General features: G+C 51.2%; 5 protein-coding genes across 5 annotated transcripts; 1 reads left to right on the forward strand and 4 right to left on the reverse strand.

Annotated features, from left to right (window-relative positions):
* Nucleotides 1-1,787: 1,787 nt before the first annotated feature.
* Nucleotides 1,788-3,786, reverse strand: NEUTE1DRAFT_105554 (uncharacterized protein; the record flags this gene model as incomplete). Its single annotated transcript, XM_009857911.1, has 4 exons — nucleotides 1,788-2,379; nucleotides 2,447-3,005; nucleotides 3,132-3,357; nucleotides 3,499-3,786. 4 exons carry the CDS (start codon nucleotides 3,784-3,786, stop codon nucleotides 1,788-1,790), a joined length of 1,665 nt encoding a protein of 554 aa, XP_009856213.1.
* Nucleotides 3,787-9,435: 5,649 nt separating this feature from the next.
* On the reverse strand, nucleotides 9,436-10,204 carry NEUTE1DRAFT_118842 (uncharacterized protein; the record flags this gene model as incomplete). The annotated part of the gene is made up of 1 exon (XM_009857913.1): nucleotides 9,436-10,204. One exon carries the CDS (start codon nucleotides 9,913-9,915, stop codon nucleotides 9,568-9,570), a length of 348 nt encoding a protein of 115 aa, XP_009856215.1.
* A 43-nt stretch (nucleotides 10,205-10,247) lies between these two features.
* NEUTE1DRAFT_91019 (uncharacterized protein) lies at nucleotides 10,248-11,328 on the reverse strand (the record flags this gene model as incomplete). The annotated part of the gene is made up of 4 exons (XM_009857914.1): nucleotides 10,248-10,289; nucleotides 10,358-10,601; nucleotides 10,673-11,141; nucleotides 11,230-11,328. The coding sequence occupies 3 exons, from the start codon at nucleotides 11,029-11,031 to the stop codon at nucleotides 10,248-10,250; spliced, it is 645 nt and encodes a 214-aa protein (XP_009856216.1).
* A 1,089-nt stretch (nucleotides 11,329-12,417) lies between these two features.
* Nucleotides 12,418-14,734, forward strand: NEUTE1DRAFT_91023 (uncharacterized protein; the record flags this gene model as incomplete). The annotated part of the gene is made up of 1 exon (XM_009857915.1): nucleotides 12,418-14,734. One exon carries the CDS (start codon nucleotides 12,640-12,642, stop codon nucleotides 14,110-14,112), a length of 1,473 nt encoding a protein of 490 aa, XP_009856217.1.
* A 706-nt stretch (nucleotides 14,735-15,440) lies between these two features.
* On the reverse strand, nucleotides 15,441-17,591 carry NEUTE1DRAFT_126056 (uncharacterized protein; the record flags this gene model as incomplete). Its single annotated transcript, XM_009857916.1, has 3 exons — nucleotides 15,441-15,907; nucleotides 15,982-16,787; nucleotides 16,863-17,591. 3 exons carry the CDS (start codon nucleotides 17,589-17,591, stop codon nucleotides 15,784-15,786), a joined length of 1,659 nt encoding a protein of 552 aa, XP_009856218.1.
* Nucleotides 17,592-19,365: the final 1,774 nt, after the last annotated feature.

Raw genomic sequence — 19,365 nt, forward strand, 5'->3', positions numbered from 1 at the left:
CGGTCCCGGAATCAAGATGATGTCAAGCTTTCCTGGTGCCACTTCAAAGAGGATGTTTATGGGGGCTATCAGAGGGATTGGGTGATAAATAGTTGGACTCTGCTGATTTTTTTTTTCGATTTTTTTTGGGCAGTGAGCTACATATCATTATCATTGCCTCTAGCGGTAGGTTTGTTGACCGCGGATCATCAAATGGAACCATTGAGTATCGCACTAAACTATGTAATAAAAGATCTCCACACTACGCGCCAACATGGAAATAGGCAGGGGTACCATCTCCTCCCCTACCATTTCTAAGTACTCTCCGCTCATGGAGGCAAAGATGTCGATACTTGCTGTGTCGACCAGTTGGGCGCTTTTGGGGGTGAAGACGCCTATGCGCACCACTTACAGTCGCTTGCAGCTGAAGGGTTGTTGTTCATCTTATCACAGCGCTGTATCGACCGGAAGAGACTAATCGAGTTGTGGTTGTGTTGAAGGTGAGTTCTCTATATTGTGATTATCACAGCTGGACATTACACCGGCTGTGTCGTGTGTTCTATACTACCGGATGTATGCTTCTGGTGTTCTTTCGGTCACTGCTGTGTCTCTGATCAAGCATCGATACTACACGCGATCATAACCATCTTCTTCTCGATTACCCCCCTCCGAACCAATGCGGCACTTAGAGCCATTCGACATTATTACACAGCTGGACACACTGATAGTCAATTCAGCTCCATCAACCAGCCCAAGGTCTTAGCGACGCAAAGAGTCGTATCAGCCACTGGATGGCTGAGTGGTTTTACAACCTCCGAGCACGCCCAGAATTGAGATTCAATGGGGTCGAGTAAGCTTGAATATGACAATTCTCATGCTGGAACAGGAGGAAACTTGTTCATTTCTGAAGTCTGTGTACCTTGTCCCCAGTTACGGCTCGAACAGGCATGCGATGCGAATGTGTCATGGTTGTACAATTCGCTGCCCCGACTTGATCCGGTCTCTTCCTCCTGTTACTGTCGCACTACATGTCCGATGTTGGTGCGAGTATGCACATCAATCATGACATTCGCGGGCTCGACTGTCTAACAGTCTTCTATAAGCGATGAACGCATGCTTCGATTTTTAACTATGGGAGAAGTACCAGATGCGGTCTGTTCCAGAAGTGGTTCTCAATGCTGAGTATAGATGCAGTTTTGAGTGTAAGCTACTCGTAATAGATAAGCCCTTGTCAACTTGCAAATTTGTCCAAGCTTCCAGCCGCATCGTGGTGACTGAGGTCAAGGTCCCCCTTTTGTTCAGTGCAAGGTCCAATTCGATTCTCACGCCAGATGATGACCTTCCGTACTCCTCATGTTCCCTCCTTTATGGCAAGAGACCAAATCTGGAAGAGTAATATTAACATTATCATTTAGCTTGCCTCAAGGTAAGTCGCTTCGTTTCCCAATTACCTCACCAGATCGATACCGAAACCCGAATTTCGAATCTAGATGCGAACTTCCAGCTCCCAGCCATGCAGAGCAAAACCAAAACGTGACCTCTATGTACATTAAGCCGCCCCATAACCCCTTGGAGCAGAAAGCTGCCACCGGAAAAGTGTATAAGAAAAAGCATCATGGCGTGATTGTTGAACGCACTGAACAGAGGCAGCTGATCTGAGGCTCAAGCAGTCATTAAGTAAATAAAGTAAGAGTATGACTTACTGCTTCGTCATCCACGGGGCTGTCAGGTGACAACGCCAGGAATCGGAAGAGATGAAGAGGAAAACCCCCGATGAATTGAACGACACCACAACATTTCCCTTCTCGTCATACCATTGTCTCAACCTTCTTTTCTGGTGTTGATGACACTGATTTCCCTCTCTGTCGGGTTACCTTTTTGCTCACGGTATAGACCAGGTCCAACGTCCAAAAGTGCCAGATCAGAGCTTGAGCGCAAGGAATGGAGCCGTATGCCGTTGCAACTAGTGGGACCATGAAATAATCGATCCAGTTCTTCTTGGGCGCTCGGTGCGAGAAATGCATGCCCTTGGTGAGGCCGGCGTCGCTCATCTCCTTCTCGCGAGTTTCGACGCAAATCTTGTGGAACTTTTCGTAGAGGAAGAGGTATAGGCCAACCTCTATGAATCCAAGAGTGCGTAGGACGTTGCAAACACCAAATATCCATCCTATGCCAGGCGCATCAGCCGCCCCGTCTACCAGCCACAGGTACAGCGTAGAGCCGATCACCAGGATAGTCATCTGCACCGGCAAGAAATGGGCTTCGAATAGTCGATGAAACAAAACAAAGATACGGGTGTAGTCGGGCCCTTCTAACGTATCGGTGACGATATCCGAGAAGAAGCCAGTACGGTTGGATATATCGAGTTGGGCTTGGGGGATGTAGCCATCGGAGCCGTCTCTAGTTAGATCGGACTTATGTTAGCGTATCCTTTCCACGTACAAGAATGGATGCAGATAGTACTCACGGAGAAGTATGAAGCGGGCGGAATGCGCGCGATGTGTGCTTCCTTTCCCTCCAAACCTCAGCCATCTTCCTCAATGCGTAGCCCGTATCCAAAGCGCCCCACATGTGACGTAGCGCTTGTTTATACCGGGCCTTCATGTCCATGCCGATTCCTCTGAGGCCCTTGTCGCGCCCGCCGCCGGTAACGTTGGTCTGGCTGACGGGGCTCAAGACCGTTCGGACGGTAAGGTTTCCGTTGAGAGCGAAGAAGCACTTCAAATACATGTGAAGGTCCTCTCCAATGGCCTCTGAATCGCAATCCCAACCCCCAACCCTGTCGACCAATTCGAGTGGCAGAGAGTACACTGATGTAGGGGGCGCAACATACGACCCTTCATGTAATCCCGACATACCGGCGGCGGACCACATGATGTCCGCAACCCGGACTATAGCAGGCACGTTGTGAGCATTACGGTCGAAGATAATCGGCGCAGAATACAAGGTGGTCGTCGCCGTTTGGGGATGTGCCACGTGCATTGTAGTGACTAGCGTGAAATAATTGGCCAAGAGATGGCTGTCGGCTGCATTGTAGGCGTGGCTGGTTAGCGAATCATGATGCGCAATCAAGCTTGCAAGAAGCCAAGAGCGGAAGGCGTGGGATTTAGGTGTGGGAAGCCACCCTCCAATCGCGACGCCGCGGCACTTACCATCGATTCCAGTCACAATTACATCTTTCCGTTGAGCAGGTGTATATCTCTGGCTGAGCTGTCTCGCTGCCCACGCAAGGTTGCTGCCTTTTCCAGCCAATTCTCCCGGGATGTTTGACGGGTGCACGGTAAAGCTGATGGACCGAAATCGTCTCATAAACTCGTTTACGAGCAACATGGCTTTGTTCTCCACATCGGTTTCCCGCTGTTCCATGGCTAGGTAGACCTGGTAAAGAGCCGTCAGTCAGAGTCCATAACTTCACTCTTTTCGCTTCGCTCCTTAAAGCCCTACTAACGGAGCCCCAGGGAATTATGCCATCGCCGGGAGAGACTCGAGTTAGGTACGGATCTGAGATGGGAAACTCACATCGTAGGTGGCTCGTGCTTGAGGGTGCGATGCCAAAACCTCGAGTGTTTCCCTTAGCGTGTCGTTTTCTTCTTTATAATTGGGAATGACGATGGCATGGATGATCATGTTGGGCGTCATTTCGGAGTCAACGCTGAGCTCGATGTCGGATTCTCCAGCTTCGCTGCACGAGCTTGAGGTCAACTCCCTGGAGGAGGTCAGAGTTTCGGCGCTGGATAATGAGGTCGAAGAACCGCGGCGCTGATGGGCCAAATCAAGGTCTCTGCTGGCGGTCGCAATGTGCACCATCTTCTGAAGGCTCTTGGTGATAGTGAAAAGGGCCCAGTTCGAACGAAGTGGGAATATGGCGACGAGCAAGTGGATGAGAAGACAGTAGTAGGCGAACACGCGGACCCGGTTACTGGGGCCGACGAGGTTGTTGGTAGGCGCATTAGAGGCAAGACTGTCGATTGATTCATGTTGTTTGTAGCCATGTAGTTGATGCCCGCGTTCTCCAGAGATAACCCAGTATGTTAACCATATCGTACCGGCCATAGCCAGGCCGCCGGCGCGCCGGGAACACCACGTAATGAGGAACATCTGGATATGAGTAGAGGCGACAAATGTTTCCAGGTAAAGAAAAGAAACAATAAGTGTCGTAAGAAAATGAAGTGGTGCAGTCGAACCAGGACTGAAGGGTGTGCCGTTGTGGTGGCCGGCGAGCAAGACAAAGGGAAAAGGTCGAAGGAAAGCCCAAAAATCCAGTCAGGATCAGCCGCGGCAACAGGCAAACGTGGATGGTCCGGAAAGTGATTTTGAAATGGAAGATGTTCAAACAAGCGCGACCCTTGCAACAGGACTAACCCTAGAATTTTACTTTGCACGAGTATCATCATGTATTTCTTCTACGTTACGTACGGACACGACTGGAAGGGAGCATTGCCGGTCTGCCCCTCGTCGAATACTTCTTGGGAGACTTCCACTTGGAATCGGACCACACCACGCTGGGATCTCTTGGCCTCTGTCGTCCCTTCTTTTGATTTGGTAAAATTCCTTGGGCAAGTGCCCGGGTGCTCTGTCGCTGTCCCTGAGGCTGAGATTCTATACGGTACCTCACCGCCGATAACGAACCACGGCTCATTTGTGGCTCAGGACACAACGGTTCTGCCTGGACATAGCGGGACTTGAGCGGAATTTCCTCGGACACGTTCCAAATCATTCAACGGGGATTGGTGCCCGGTCAAAAGGTACACGTGGAAGGAGCACGGGAATAGGAAGCTGTGGGAATGATGGGGAGCTTCAAGGATAATCGACGTCTAACGACTGGGAAGACCCTCGGGGAGAAGAAAGGGAGTGGCGGTTCGGGAGGCGGTGCAGTTGGTTGTGCTGCTGGCTGCAACGGCGCCGAAGGTGGTTGGGTGGATGGTAGCGGCGGCCGACTGAACGGTTCGTTGTACCTGGCCGATCTGACTCATAACGGTGAACCATTTCGACGGTGAGGAATTTGTACCGCTCTTGCGATGTACAGGAAAGATCAGACGACCGGATGCCTCTGTTAATAAATGTCTCGCGGTGCGCACTTGATACACTGCAAGCTGACGGCGCTAAGTAGGTAGACATGGGGGTTAAGCGATGGCTTGGATGGAGCCTTTACCCCCAGTTTCAGAAACCTCATCTCGAAGCTAGGACCTCCCCCTGAAATTTCGTCAAATTTGGTCGCTCTTTGAAGGACACGTTCAGAAGGAATCCTTCCGTCACCTCGCAAGACCGGACCAAAGGATCTTGATCCAGCATGCTGAGTCATTTAATCGACCGTTGCATCCAACGCCGAATTGATCACAATGGTTGGTTTATCCCAACACGTCTGTCTACATACGTACTCCTAGCCCACAGCAAGCACCCGACTGCGCCTCTGTTCAATACTGTGGATACTTTGGATGGTCAGACTTGACCGGGCTTTATGTTGGTATGAGATCTCTTCAGGTGATGAGAATGTCGGTTGTGTTTGATGTTCTTGTTTCACAGATCATGTCCCTATGCGTTCTGCGCGGTATGAGTGGGAAATTATCTTGACGGTTACTAGCCTGCGAGCATCCTGATGTTTTCTGCTCATGGACCCTTGAGATCTCATTGACCCTAGGTGTTGATCCTTCCACATTCGGTTTCTTTTGCTAAAGAGGGGGGGCTGAAAGGCCGTCACCCAACCCCTACTAAGTAACCCCCTTTTTGGTCCCTGCGTATGGAAAGCCTTGGCAGTCTAGATCTTCTACACTAGCACTCTGGCACTGCTTCCACTTTCTTCACTCAATGTGATCTTGCTCATCCACTCTTGTTACTGGATCCTTTTTAATGAATCTTGTAACTGCATGAACTTGCAAGAAGTGGACTGGTCGGAGCCAGAAATTGTCGCGCTATAGTTCATTTGGAGGTTGCAGGGCGCCAAGTACCTACAGGTACAGTTTGAATCAGACAAATCAAGCTTTGCCCCAGGAAAAACAAGCTTCGCCAAGGGCGGGAAGGAGAAACCTTCATCCAAGAAGCAGCGACGAACTCCACTCGGCGGGACTTGCACGGTGCAGATTTTAATAAGTAGACTTAGCTCCGATACCACAAAATCTCACTCATAACGGAGATGCTTCTCACGCAGTAGGTAGATCGTGCCAGGACAATGATCCAATCCAGCTGGCAAGATGTTGCATTTACAGATAAGAGATGGGCAAATCAATTGTCTGTCTTGACAAATCAACTGTGTGATTTTTTGGCGGGCTTGTCCCAAGGTTACATAGTAGGTAGTTTGAGCGTTAGCGGTTAAGGTTTGGTAATAGGGCTAGTTCCGGGTGCATGGTGTGATGCGAACGAGAGCTCAGCGTTCTGAAAAATGGTAGTTTTGAGCTATCACTGTCGGAGTGTAAACTGTGTCCTTTGGTGAGGACTTGGTGATGGTTGCTGTGCCAGAGTGATGCCTAAAATGCAAGCTTTGGGTTTTGGCCGCCTCTACTGTGAGCAGTTTGCGTGAGCTCCACACAACTGATTTACACCGTGACTTCTGCTGGGATGTAGTTCTTCCATCTCAGTAAAGTAACTTGACAACTAGGGAAGAGACTGACAACAGACTGGCTGTTTCTTGTACCAAGATTCAACTTTGGCACCCCGAGGAAACAACGCCAACAAGCTACGCTATATCTCAGCAGAGGTGTACTGTATACGAAGTTAGAAAGCTCAAGCCTCTCACATACTAGAGGTAGTATTTCTGTGTAGAGCGTCCGTTTCCTTTCCGACAGAGCATCTCCGTTACCTCTATCCGTTTACCTAACGGTCACTGCAAAAGTTTTTAGCGTCCCCACTACATAGATACGCAGCAGGTATTCAGCGCCCTAGCTCGCCAGCTAAGGTAAGGAGCTCGTCAAGACTGTAGTTGCCAACGCTAACAGTACAATTCGAGCCAACCCGGATAAAGCGCCGGCTGTATCCAACAGCTCAGGAACCACCTGTGTGGGGCCATACGAGCTGAGAGCCAAGCTCAGCCAAGACCTTAACTGAAGCTTATACAGACAGGTCCCCTGTTCAAGCAACCCCCAGTACGAGCAACCCCCCCTGTTGTAGCAACCCCCATAGCGAAATCTGGCATATTTTGCCTGGTAAGCGCAACCGGACAACTAGCAACCCCGGAGAGACAGATTTGCTGTTAATTTGTATGGTGAATCGGGAAAACGGGGTCCGCAATAAGGGAAATTTGGCTTGGCATGCCAGTTTTGGTGCATTTTTTTAGGCGGCCTGGAAGGAAAGTGGTCTGTGCACGACACCACTTCCAGCAAACCCCCCTGTTCGAACAACCCCTTTAGCCAGATTTTTGGGGTTGTTGGAACAGGGGACCCGTCTGTACACTATTAAGTTCGCGCCAACTTCGCGACCGCAGGAATTCATTAGCGTAAGTACTACACAGTAATGGAGAATTATATCATCTTGAACTAAGCAGCTAAGGCACGACAACGAGACCCGAGTTCAAGAAGGCGTTGAACTCTTGTTTCACACGCGGGAGCCTCTCGCCGGCCCCCTGCCCCCCAAAAAACTAACCCTAACTGCAACCTTAACCACTACTGTAGTGTACTGTGGTAGAGGTGACTTTGACCTTGGATCCACACAGGCAGGCCCTTTGGAATCACGCACATTCGTTTTATCCGGCTTCATTCGAGCTCTTGAGCCACTGCAGAGGTAGCATCATGCCGCGGCGCCAAGCAGTACTCTGCATGAAATTGAAATGATTGATTGGCCACAGCATGTGTGGATGTGAAGTTACATCTGCGCCGACAAAGGGATGAGTGAGATTTTAGTGGTATCTATCATCGTGATGTGAATGAAACCACATCATGTAAGTTAAGAGGGAAAAAAAAAAAAAAAAACGAAGAAAGAGAGAGAGAGAGAAAGAAGCGGTATGCCGTCCGTCGGTTCAGTTCGGTTCGGATGCGTGAAGACAAGTTATGGATAAGGATTGGGTATCTCTCGGTCGGGAGTTCCCATGTCTAATGTCTTGCCGCTTGAACATCATTTCTTGATGCTTGGCCGATCGGCGAGCCCTCCGACATGCCTTTACCATACATGTTCCATAGTACCTGTGTACTGTAGACCGTCTTTCCCTGTGGTCCTGGGGCAGATCCGTCAAGGGCTTGGGTAGCTGGTGAGATTGAGGCCACGGTACTACAATTCGATACTGGTTTGTTTGTTAGTTTGGTTCTTCAGCCATAGGTTGAACAGGGGAAATCTGGAACTCTCACACTAGCCAGGGTTGAAAACGCCACAAAAGCCTTCTTATGCCTCTCTTCATCTCCAATCAAGGTCTTCAAACCCCGAAAAGATATAAGACAGCAGTCCCCGACGGCACCCGTCCGCTCAAACCCGGAATACTTTTCCATTCCAGTAGTACGAGAGTGGAAATGGGCGTTTCTTGTACCAAACCAACAAACAAACCAGGGTTAGATTGTCGTGTCACTCGTATTTGGTTGAAGACCACATTGCGATCCGTGATGCCCTGGGTCCCTTTCTCTGCCAGGCCCAGACCATGTCGGTTTGTGCCCAACTGTTGCACCACATCTACACAGTGTACACGACTTCCTCAAATGTGTTGTACAATGTAGGGCCTTGGAGACGGTTAAAGTCTCCATACATTGCCTCGCAGACTGTTGCTCGGGCTGAAGCATTCATTGTACCAAGGACGTGGCCGAAGAGTCCTCAACTAAAGGTCTCTTTTGTTGGCATATCTGGGCCTTGGGTTGTGATTTTGATTTCGCTGTTGGTGATCGAGATGGATTGTAATAGAGGAAGAAAACACACCTAGGATAGATGATGGGAAAGGATACAGCATGGTCCAGATGTTCACCAGCTGTGATTACGTACTCATAATGGTCTAACGCATTGTGATACCATTGTGCTTTTTCATGAGATCAACTCTCACTGTGCCATGGTAGTCGGTCGAGAATGCAGGTACGTAACGCTGTAACCACAGAATCGGGCAGGTTACATCTGTACTGATTGCTTCTGCTTGGCGATAGTGGCTTTTGGATGCACGTGGGCTGTTGTTCCTCAATCACAGGCTCTTTGAGACTTGACGATGTTCTGATCGAACACAACGGGCAAAATGACAAAAGAAAACCCAACAAGTCGACTTGACGAGCGAGGAAAGTGCATAGTAAGTCATGGTCAACTTAACAGTCCGCCTAGTCGGGGGAAACCGCGGATGATTTCGGGTCAATCCTCTGCGCCTTCAGAATTTTACTGAGAACCAGGTACTTGGCACACAATGATGGTCTGGGCTACCACACATGTCCCAAGGTGTAGTAATCTCTATCGCGGAGAAATCGCGAGCTTGCAGAAAACATGCTATACCGCGTAAAGCGGTTGTCAAACCATATATGCAGGTACTGGTAGAGATCACAGCCCTGGAAGATTAGAGGGGATAAAATTCAATGAGGAGTTCGAGAACAAATCTCTCATATGGGTCAAGCGTCATGTTGTAAACCGAAATGTTTATAGGCAAAGTTCAGTCCAGTTCCTGTCCTCTTCCGCTTGATTCCGCATACCAGACTGAAACCCAGCTCACGGTGCAGACATCATCCAGATGTTATGTTCCACTGTACCCGACCATATCCTTGCAGTTGGAACCTTATCGATACCTGCACCGGCGCGCTTATAATGATGGGCGCGCTTCTTGTCCATTCCTCCCATAATCCACGTAGCTCGCAAGGTTAGCGAGCACCGGTGCGATGACCGTCGTGGCTTTACTCCATATTTTCCCTGACGACAGGATTGACAAGTATGAGCTTCATCATTCTGTGTAGGCACGATTTCAATGTCGACGTAATCTTTCAGAAGACATCCTTCTTCGACATTGATAGAAGGGCCTACCGAACGGGCAATCTCCATGGCAACATCAGGCCTAGTCATATCTTAGACTCAAGGCGTGCCCGGTCCCAACAAACAACCCAGCCATGTTTCTCCCTCGAAACCGGTGGGCGAGGAACAAACCATAGTAAGGCTGGCAACCTTGTGGCAATGCGGATCTGGCGTTAAACACTAGAGCTTGCATCTCATGCAATACTCGATGGCCATCGTCTTGTGTGGCGGTTTTTAGCGAGTTTTAGCTGCTTTGAAGGCGTCTTTGCGGGTATAAACCTCGGTGTGTCACGCATATCCTGCGAATGGCAAGGAGATGCTGAGTGAAACAGCCATGTAACTCGTGCACAGCAGTGAGGTGCAATGCATGATGGATTGCCGCCTCACACAACCTTCTCGAAGAGCTTTTGGATGGGTTTCGCGGCCTAGACTTGGGTTAGTCAAGCTTTCACGTCACAAATCCACAGATCGAGACCAGATTCAAGCTACTCACATCGATGAATTTCTCTAAATCCTTGTCCAGATTGGCCAGATCGTCGCGTCGCTTTTTGTTATCGGCAATCAGTTTCTGTTTGCGCTTCTGCAACTCGACCCTTTGCTGCTCAAGCGCTTCTCGCTCGGTTCTCTCATGATTGATACGCGCCACCATGAGGTCGTTTTCATCATCATCAGCATGCTCGGGATGTAGAGCTAGGAACTCCTCGACAGGAATCAGAGGAAGCTTTTGATAGGTATGCCTGAAAGAAGCTTTTGTTAGCGAATTACTGTTACGCAGAACGACAACCAACAATGTTCAGAGGGTACTAACTCAAAGGACTCGCAAGCTGCGATTTCTCCCTCCAGATGTCTTTGTTCGTAGTAGAGATTTTGTAGTTGAAGATGGAGCACGTCGACCTCGTGGCGTACCTCTGCTGTTTGACCTTTCGTCTCACGCGCCTTGAAATGAGCAGACCGGTGTAGACCGCGGAGCTGGGCGATATTGGTGTTGAGCAGTTTCTGTTGCTTTGAGATTTCCGCCTGGGCTTCCAAAGGTAGAGGCCCGTTGCCTGCAGCATCAAGAGCTTCTTGGATGCGATCAATGAGAACCACGGCTTGCTCGCGCGCGGCTCTCGACGTGTCAAGAACCGTAACGAGCAGGGGATCGGTGATGGATCCGTCGGCGGCCATGGTAATCGTCAGTATCGTGGTTGCTGTCGGTCGGTTGCGACGGCAACGTTGAAGTTGCTGAAGCTGTGATTGGCACGAATCTCGATAAGAACACGACTTGGTAGGGCCAACTGTCGTGGAAATGTGTAAGCCAAGATTGATTTCAAACAGCCCAGTTTCGACTGACGACAATATTCGAGGGAGGGTGAATGCATTTACCTAAAGTGGTTTAACGGGCAGAGGTTATGAGGTCGCAGTGTGGTTGATTAGCCACCATCAATCCTTCTGATTTCGCGGGGAAGATGATGTCGCTTGTGGGTTCTGGATGAAGCCATCTTTGATCGATTGATTTTCGCCATGGGCAGTAGAGGCAGGTATGAACAAAAGACACAAAGGCTTGGCGGACACTTCCCGTCGTTCGTTAGTGCGCCTTGGATCAGCGTCACAGGCTCGAAACAGCGCAGTCTGGGACTCCACAGAGGTGGGGATCTGAGCGCGGTAGGGCCGTATTCCCGCGACATTATTGGCCAGAAATCTTTACAGGTTTTCCCTGCTTGCGCTAGAACCATGTGCGGTTTAGGCGGTTCTAGGCGTTCCCCTTTCAGGAAGAGAACAAATGGAATGGTTCCTCCTGACGACCGCCAAATGCACCGCAATGATCGCCGCTCAATGAGATGCAACTGCCCATGAATGGCAGTTCACCAAAATGCCCCGCGGCTTCTCCATTGTCTCTCACCCATCATGGCCCATTTCGCCCTGTCTGCGGGAGGGACTTCAGCCTGCAAAAGGAAGACGGAAAAAGGTAAAGAAGAAGGGAAGGTGGGAGAAGTTGTGGCCCATTACTGCAGGAGCCCATCAAAACAGAACGCCCAGCAACGAAAAGAGGCCGGCGGCTGGGCACGCTCGGCGCGCTCTGCGGGCGACTAATAGGATGAGACGGCGAGGGCAAAAGTGGAAGCTTTCCACTTCCCTGGAACTTTTGGGAGTCCGAGCCAATTCTCTTGACCCTTTCCATTCGGTGTCTCCTGTGTCCGTGGTTTCTTCCCGCTTTCCCGTCTTGATCTCCACCCTGGACTCCTTTCTAAAGTCTTGTTCTCGAAATCTTCTGCGCTGTTGTCTATAAAATCATTCAGAAGTTGCGCTGTCGACTATCAACAGACGGTATTTGCAAAGAAGCGTCGTGCGTCGAGATACCTGCAAGTCAAACCGATCTACCAACCAGGTTGCAGTGCGGACCCACGCAAATTTTTGCCTTCTGGAATTCGCTGTCTTATGTCCTCCGGGCAAATCGAAATCCCCTGAAGCGCGCGAAACCAGTGGTCAATCGGTACGGCTAGTACGCTTCCGTCGGAACTCAGAGCCCCTCCCGTCCCGACGTCCTTCCCACCTCTGTGGCAGACTTCGAACTTCGCCGACTCCTCTGTGTCACCACCACCGCTTCCGCTTCCGATACCGTGTCTTGACATCCTTCGTGCTGCACATGATAACAGGCTCACCGGTTGACGCCACGACTGTTCGAATTACGGGCCTGGATCACACAGCGTTTCGGGTGACGACCAGTCCGCACACGGCACTCGCCTCTTGCCAAACCTCGAGTAACCGACCGAACAACCGAACAACCGCACAACCATGGAGTGTGCTTCCCCCTTTTCCTTCGCCGCCCATGATGACAACACCGAGGCTCGGACCTCGGGCGCGGCCAATGCCCCCGAAAGACCGGCCCTCCGGAATCGCCGGAAATCCCAGCTCAATGCCCGGCGGAAGTCGTTTGTCAACAGTATCGTGGATGGCGAAGAGGCCTTGCTGCTCAAGATGGATGCCTTCCTCGTCGAGCTAGAGAGCCGGCTGGAGTACTGGGAGAACTATGGAGAACTGACTCTCGACTCCTCGATCGAGGTGGCCCTGTCTACGCTGCAGGCCGTACGAACAAGATGTTCTCACGTTTCGGAGGAAGTGATGGGTGCCGGACGCAGACGTCTCCATGTTCTGGTCGAGACCCTAGAGACGAGCTATCACGAAGCCATGGCCGCCGCTGGATCGCTGAACGAAAAGGCCAAGGTCGGCATCGATCTGCTGGACGGATTGCTGGAAGACGGAGAGACCCAGGCCGCCAAGCTTCGTGAGAAGGGGCTGGCCAATGCTGCCGAGAGTCTCATGGGCGAGGGCAAGAGAGTTATGGAGGAGGGTATTGAGAGGGCCATGCGTGCTGCCGAGAACCTCGAAGACCATATTCAGCGTGCCATTAATCAAGCGAGGGAGAAGGGCTTGATCAGCTACGAGGAGCTCCCAATCCCGTGGAGGATTAATCCCCATATTCAAAAAGGCTATCGGTTTTCCGAAAACAAGCTGGCCTGCATCAGGTCAGCTTTCACTTTCTCTAACGAGCTGATCAACATCTGGTCCCATGCCATAGGTCTCATTCTCGTCCTGGCCGTTGCTTTCTACTTCTACCCCACCAGCATCAACTTTTCGCAGAGCACCACGACCGACATCGTTATCGCCGCCATTTTCTTTTTTGCGGCTTGCCAATGCCTGGCCTGCAGCGTCATCTGGCATACCATGAACTCCGTCGCCGATGTCAACCTGATCTCCATGTTCGCCTGCGTCGACTACACCGGCATCTCGCTTCTCATTGCTGCTTCCATCATCACCACCGAATACACGGCCTTCTACTGCGAGCCCGTTAGCCGGTGGGTCTACATGATCGCGACAGCTTTCCTTGGTGTCGGCGGTGTCATCCTCCCGTGGCACCCTCGCTTTAACGGGCAGGATATGGCCTGGGTGAGAGTTGCTTTCTACATCGGTCTTTCCGCCAGCGGTTTCCTACCCATCTTCCAGATCTGGCTCACCCGCGGTGGCATGTCGGTGTGGGAGCACTACTCGCCTATACTCGAGTCGCTCTTCGTCTACTTCCTCGGTGCTCTTGTCTACGCCAGCAAGGTCCCTGAAAGGTGGTGCCCCGGCATGTTCGATTACGTTGGCGGCAGCCACAACCTCTGGCACATGGCTGTTCTCGGCGGCATCCTGTTCCACTACAATGCCATGCAGGAGTTCTTTTCAAATGCCTTCAGGCGCGCCCAGGATGCTTGCCCTATGTATTAGGTCTGATGACGGAGGAGAGAAAGGCCCCATAAGTTTCATTGGGGTACCATTAGAATTCGAGTTCTTGCCGTTTTTGGAACGAGAGCGGGCATATTTCCAGTCACATATCGCTACGTCAATGAAGTCTATCGCTACAACAAACGTTTCGCTCCGAATCATACAGAGACAGCGAGTGAAAACAAAGGACTGGGGATGATAGGCGCATTTGCCAACACTCCAAGAACATGACTATCCTGATACTAGGTTTCCCCCATCTCGTCATCCCGCCATGACTCAGTCAACCTTGAACAGTCGACAGGTTCCCTGGCATTCGCCGTGACGGTGGCAGAACGGCAACATCTTGCCCAGCCTGGATGGGGAGATGAAGAACATCTTTGAGGCTAGGAAGCGGAAAATCAGTAGATGAAGGAAGTCGCATAGAGTACGGAGTAGCGCTATTGACGATGGTGATTGTGTCTTGAAAGTAATTTCGGTGCTGAAAAGCACGTACATCAAAGGAATCGAGGGCGAAGGGATAAAACGGGAACTGAAGAATAATAGGGCAACTGGTGCATAACAACAGCATTTAGGGCGCAGCGATACATGGTTTAATTTAGAGGTTTATACGAGTTTTGGTTTATATATGAAGCCCGTGGCACAACGAAAGAACTGTGATGAATGTGTCAATGCCAGTAGATGATCAATCCGGCATGTATATTAGACCGGTTCTATTGGGGGCTTTCTGTTGAGATTTGCTGTACCAACGTTCTATCTAGAGTCATCTATCCGACGTTCGCTTTGAGTCAATTGCTAGTAAAGGCCTGAGGAGTCTATACCTCTTTCCCTTACTTTCTTTCCAACTCCCTTATCCCTTTTGACCTGGGAATCCGCTATATCAACATCATTTTTCTATCTCCACTGTTTCTAAGGACTATGTCATCCTCTGGAAACCGAGACGAGCGTATTCTGGATTGGCCCGTCTCGTGTCGACGTTTGACGCGATATAAGCGGCCATCACCCCCGCGAGCAGGAACTCCGATGGCTTGGGCAGTCAAGAGATGATATATCCACACCCCACATTACACCTTGTGTGCAAAACACCTGTTCCTAGGCCGCCAGTCTGTCGGAATGGTAGAGGGATCAAACCAAGCGATTCCAAGTTGGATTAGCAAGGTCAAGCTTGAGAGGACCGCGACTTCAAAATGCCTACTGCAGGATTCGCGGGGATGCCGATTATTCGTCCCTTTTGCTGTATCTTCGCGGATGGAGTTTGCCCTTTCGGACCTCCAATCAGTTCTCTATCATCCCTTAACCGAACTTACTTCTCGAGTCTGAGAGCAGGCAAGCGCTGCGAGCTCTTTGATCTTGTCTCACGAAGAAAGTTTCGCAAGCCCACGCTGGACGCGCCCACATAGTATACTCGGCGCGGCATTTACTGCCTATGCCAGCACTCAGCAACCCGCAAGTAAAAGGCACGAAACCCGGACAGCGGAAAGGCATGGCCGCTTCATCCGATCTTCGCCAGGTAGACCGTAGTCGTAAGAGCATTACGGCACGATTTGTTGTTTGGGTGAGTCAAGTTCGAGTGCAGGTTTACCACGCTTGGTGCCGCTCGACGCTTCACGTCCAATTTCGCTCTCTGAATGTCTTTTATCGAATATGCTGCATGCATATGAATTTCTGGAAGTTCCATCACTTGGCATGAACCACGATTTCAGCGTAGACATCGTCGGGTATCATTCGTATCACGGTCAAAGTGGTCCGCTTGATCAAATCAGCCTGAAGGGCAGGGAAAGATCGGAGCAGTTTGTTAGGACTGGGCAAAGACCAGCATGTCAGCATTTGAAAGTCCACCTCAGAAACGAGTTATCGATTGGAGGGATGTCATACCTGGGCGATTCCATGACCTTTGTGCGTATCATGATCAGCTGCGCAACGATGCACAAAATGTTAAGATGCGGACCGTATGCGAAGAGGAAGTCCCACAGGCGTAGGACCTCGGGCAGAGGTGGCGTGCATGCGCACAACGTCAGTACGGAGGGGAATGCATAGATCTCGGCGGAGAGGTTCTTGGACATCAGGTAAAGACTGAGTTTTGGATCCACGATCGATAACACCTTGTCAACCAATGCCAGCCCTTTGTGCACTCCGTCGATTGCGCCGCGAATGTAGCCGGGTAGCTCTTGCGTAAGAAGCTGGTGGAAGGCGACAAAGGCTTCGGCTTCGCTACGTGCAGCATACAGGAAAGGCGCGGCCAGCACGTTCATTCCTTGTACATAGGTACCCGGTTCAGAGGCGACACCACTGGCCTCGGAGCCTTCAGTGGTCAAGGTCAAGGCACGCGCTCGACTTTTCGATGCCGGCGAGCCAGTGATGCTGTCGTGACCACTGGTTCCCGGACGACTTCCTGGTTCTGATGGCGCCGAGCGTCGCGAAAGACTGGCAATGCTATGGTCTCGGGTTCGATCCCCGCGGGCATCGTGTAACCTCCAGGCGACGGCGTTAAGTAATCGAATTAGACTGGCTTCGCTAACGCGGCGTCGAAAGAGAGGATCGGTCGTAAGTGTACGGAAAGTATCGTTGCGGATCTTCGAGTAGGCAGGGGATGCGCCGCGATGAATGAGGGAAAGGTAGGTGTCGGTTTCGATGATTGGGGCGTCAAGCAGGATCAGCCATACGTATATGCGAAGGGAAGACTGTTTGGGATTGCTTGTTAGCGATTGCGCGCGCAAGCCAAAGCGCCTTGATGAAGGCGAGTATGTGTCTCTCACCATGCCGTCGCTATCGGATTTGACGCCCTGATCGAGGATCTTGAGTCGTGTGCTTTCGAGCGCCGTATCAACATCGCCGTTCGGGGGGCCTTCGCGCAACAACTTTTCGAGGGACATAGTGCTGGCAGTGGACGAGCTTGTGCCGCGCATGGCGCGCCTATTTGTGGCTGCCATGGTGCTGTATTGTTGGCCTAATGGAATCGGGACAGGCGGGGCGTCACTGTTGGCGCGACCTCTTTGTGGTGTCGATCGATAGTTGAAACTTGCATGTCTAGTATGAGGCGAGGGCTGACCTGGGAGTAGGCGATGTTGATGTTGGGGCTGCTGCTGCGGTTGACGACGTGGTTGGGATTGCGGTTGCCCCTGGTGTTGCAGTTCCTGGTGCTGTTGCTGCTGCTGTTGTAACTGTAACCTCTGCTGGGAAATTAGGGACGGCTGAGGCAAGGCCTTTGCGCCGAGGCTGTGAGCCGATTGCAATCTCCTGAGCGACCTCTGGCCGATGAGGGTACCACCAACCGACAAAGTCGCAGTTTCATTGCCAGCAGCAGGGGATGGGGGTGGAAGGTGTGGAAGCGGGTGGAACGCACACATCGTCGTTGCCGAGGGGGCGGGTTGTGGAGGCCCTGCCACTGGAGCGCCTGGCGCCGTCGACAACAACGGCATCGCGTTTGTGCCTGGATCTCTACCTCTAACGCTGCCCGAGCTGGTGTTCTTTGTCGATAAGCTCATGGTGTCAAGTCGCAGATCGTGTGGCAAGATACTCTGGTACGTATGGTGCTGAAGCTTATTGTCCGGCAAATAAGTTGGGATGTAACGTGGAAGATGTGAAGAAGGGAGTGCGGACGCTGTTTGATTTTCGCCGTGCCTGGTTGCGCCTCGTTCCTACCTTGGCCGGGCACCAAGGTTTGTTCCAAGATTGCTGTTGGGCGTGCCAGAGAGGTTGGAGTGGTTGGGTGTTGCAGTTCGCAGCGTTGACGAGTTGATGTGGGAAGCGTACCTCCTTATTGGCGACCTGGAACTGGCACCTCAGATGGGCGAGCAGGGCGAGTTACGGTTCGAGGTGAGTACACTACGCAGCACGCACGAAGCACGTTCCACGCAAGGTACCCGACGTATGCCTGGAGTATTTCCCAGCTGAACTGCGGGTGGTTCGCTGATGTGGTGTCACCAACCCAATACTTGAAATTGGGACGCTGGGTGAAGTCTGGGACTACGAGAGCTCTTCAAAATGACTATACGAGGAACCTACAATGTCTGCGCCTTATAGTCGGTATAGGAAAATAGGATATCTAGGCCATCATGCCCGCAACGGTTCATAGCAACTATAGTACACTACGCTACAAGTAGGCCAAGACGGGGTGGGGTAAGATCCGCGTAGTGCAAGGCCATGGTTTATAATTAGATACATCGATGTTGCTTTGATGGGGCTGTTGTAGTGTACACTAGGCACATGCGTAGCGTACACTAATTCATTGTTGATATACACTGCACTATGTACATAGGTAGCATGAATACCTACCTCTATGCATTGTGTTGACTGGCGGGGGGTTCGTTATGTGTTCGGGCTTACAGGAACGATGGCCCACCTCGGACGACAGCAGATCAGGCACTTCACCTCCTGTCCTTTCTGTCACAGCAGGGGCGGATGTTTATCTTCGAGCCATCAGTTTTTGAGGCTCTCACTTGTGTATCATTTCACTGGTCCTGTCTCGAAGTCCCGTCTTGTCCCAGGCCATCTTGAACTGTGCCAATCGCGAGGGTTGGGCTTCGTTTTCCGTCCGATGCCAGGATGCGCAGGTAATAACCCTAACCCTGCAATTGCTCCTAAGTTTGCTTCCGACTGACATTCCGCGTGCAGCGTTCCTTGCGTTGACAAGTCGCCACCTTATCGGCTTATCGAGCTCGACTTCCTGAACCGGACGGGTGCTAACATGCTATTGGTCAGCACATGGCGGACCGTTCTTGATCCGATAACGTCATCTTGACAGGCGGCGGATGTGAGTGAGGCTGCGGATTAACTCTGCTCGGAATTTTAAGCCGAGAGCCCTGGGGCTTCCCTCAATTTCTGGCCCAATCCAGCTCACTGTGCGTTGCTGCCAAGTACGAAGCCCTCATGGAGTGAGGTCTGGCCGTACAAGTCGCCGCACAATATGATTCAGTACAAGTGTACCAACAATACACCTTGACCGTTGCTCTACACTAGAAAAGAGGTCTTCCTATATCTCTCACATGATGAAATTTATCATCTTGTTTTTCTGTCCACATGTAAATGAGCCATCTCCCAATGCAATAGGTTTCATGATGGAGCTGGGTGAAGGTTCAGGGCGGCCGTTGTTTTTCCCAAGGTCGGAACCAGCCGAGTGGCAATCGTGCCTCGAGTATCCATACCTACAAAGACTTGCGCTGTGAAGAACTTCCGACCAGTTGATCACGAGAAGCACACAGAGTTGGATACCAAGCTTGACAATTCAAGGTTTACTAAAATGGTGTTTATGATGGTTGT

The sequence above is a fragment of the Neurospora tetrasperma genome, assembly GCF_000213175.1.
Source record: "Neurospora tetrasperma FGSC 2508 unplaced genomic scaffold NEUTE1scaffold_81, whole genome shotgun sequence".
Classification (NCBI taxonomy): domain Eukaryota; kingdom Fungi; phylum Ascomycota; class Sordariomycetes; order Sordariales; family Sordariaceae; genus Neurospora; species Neurospora tetrasperma.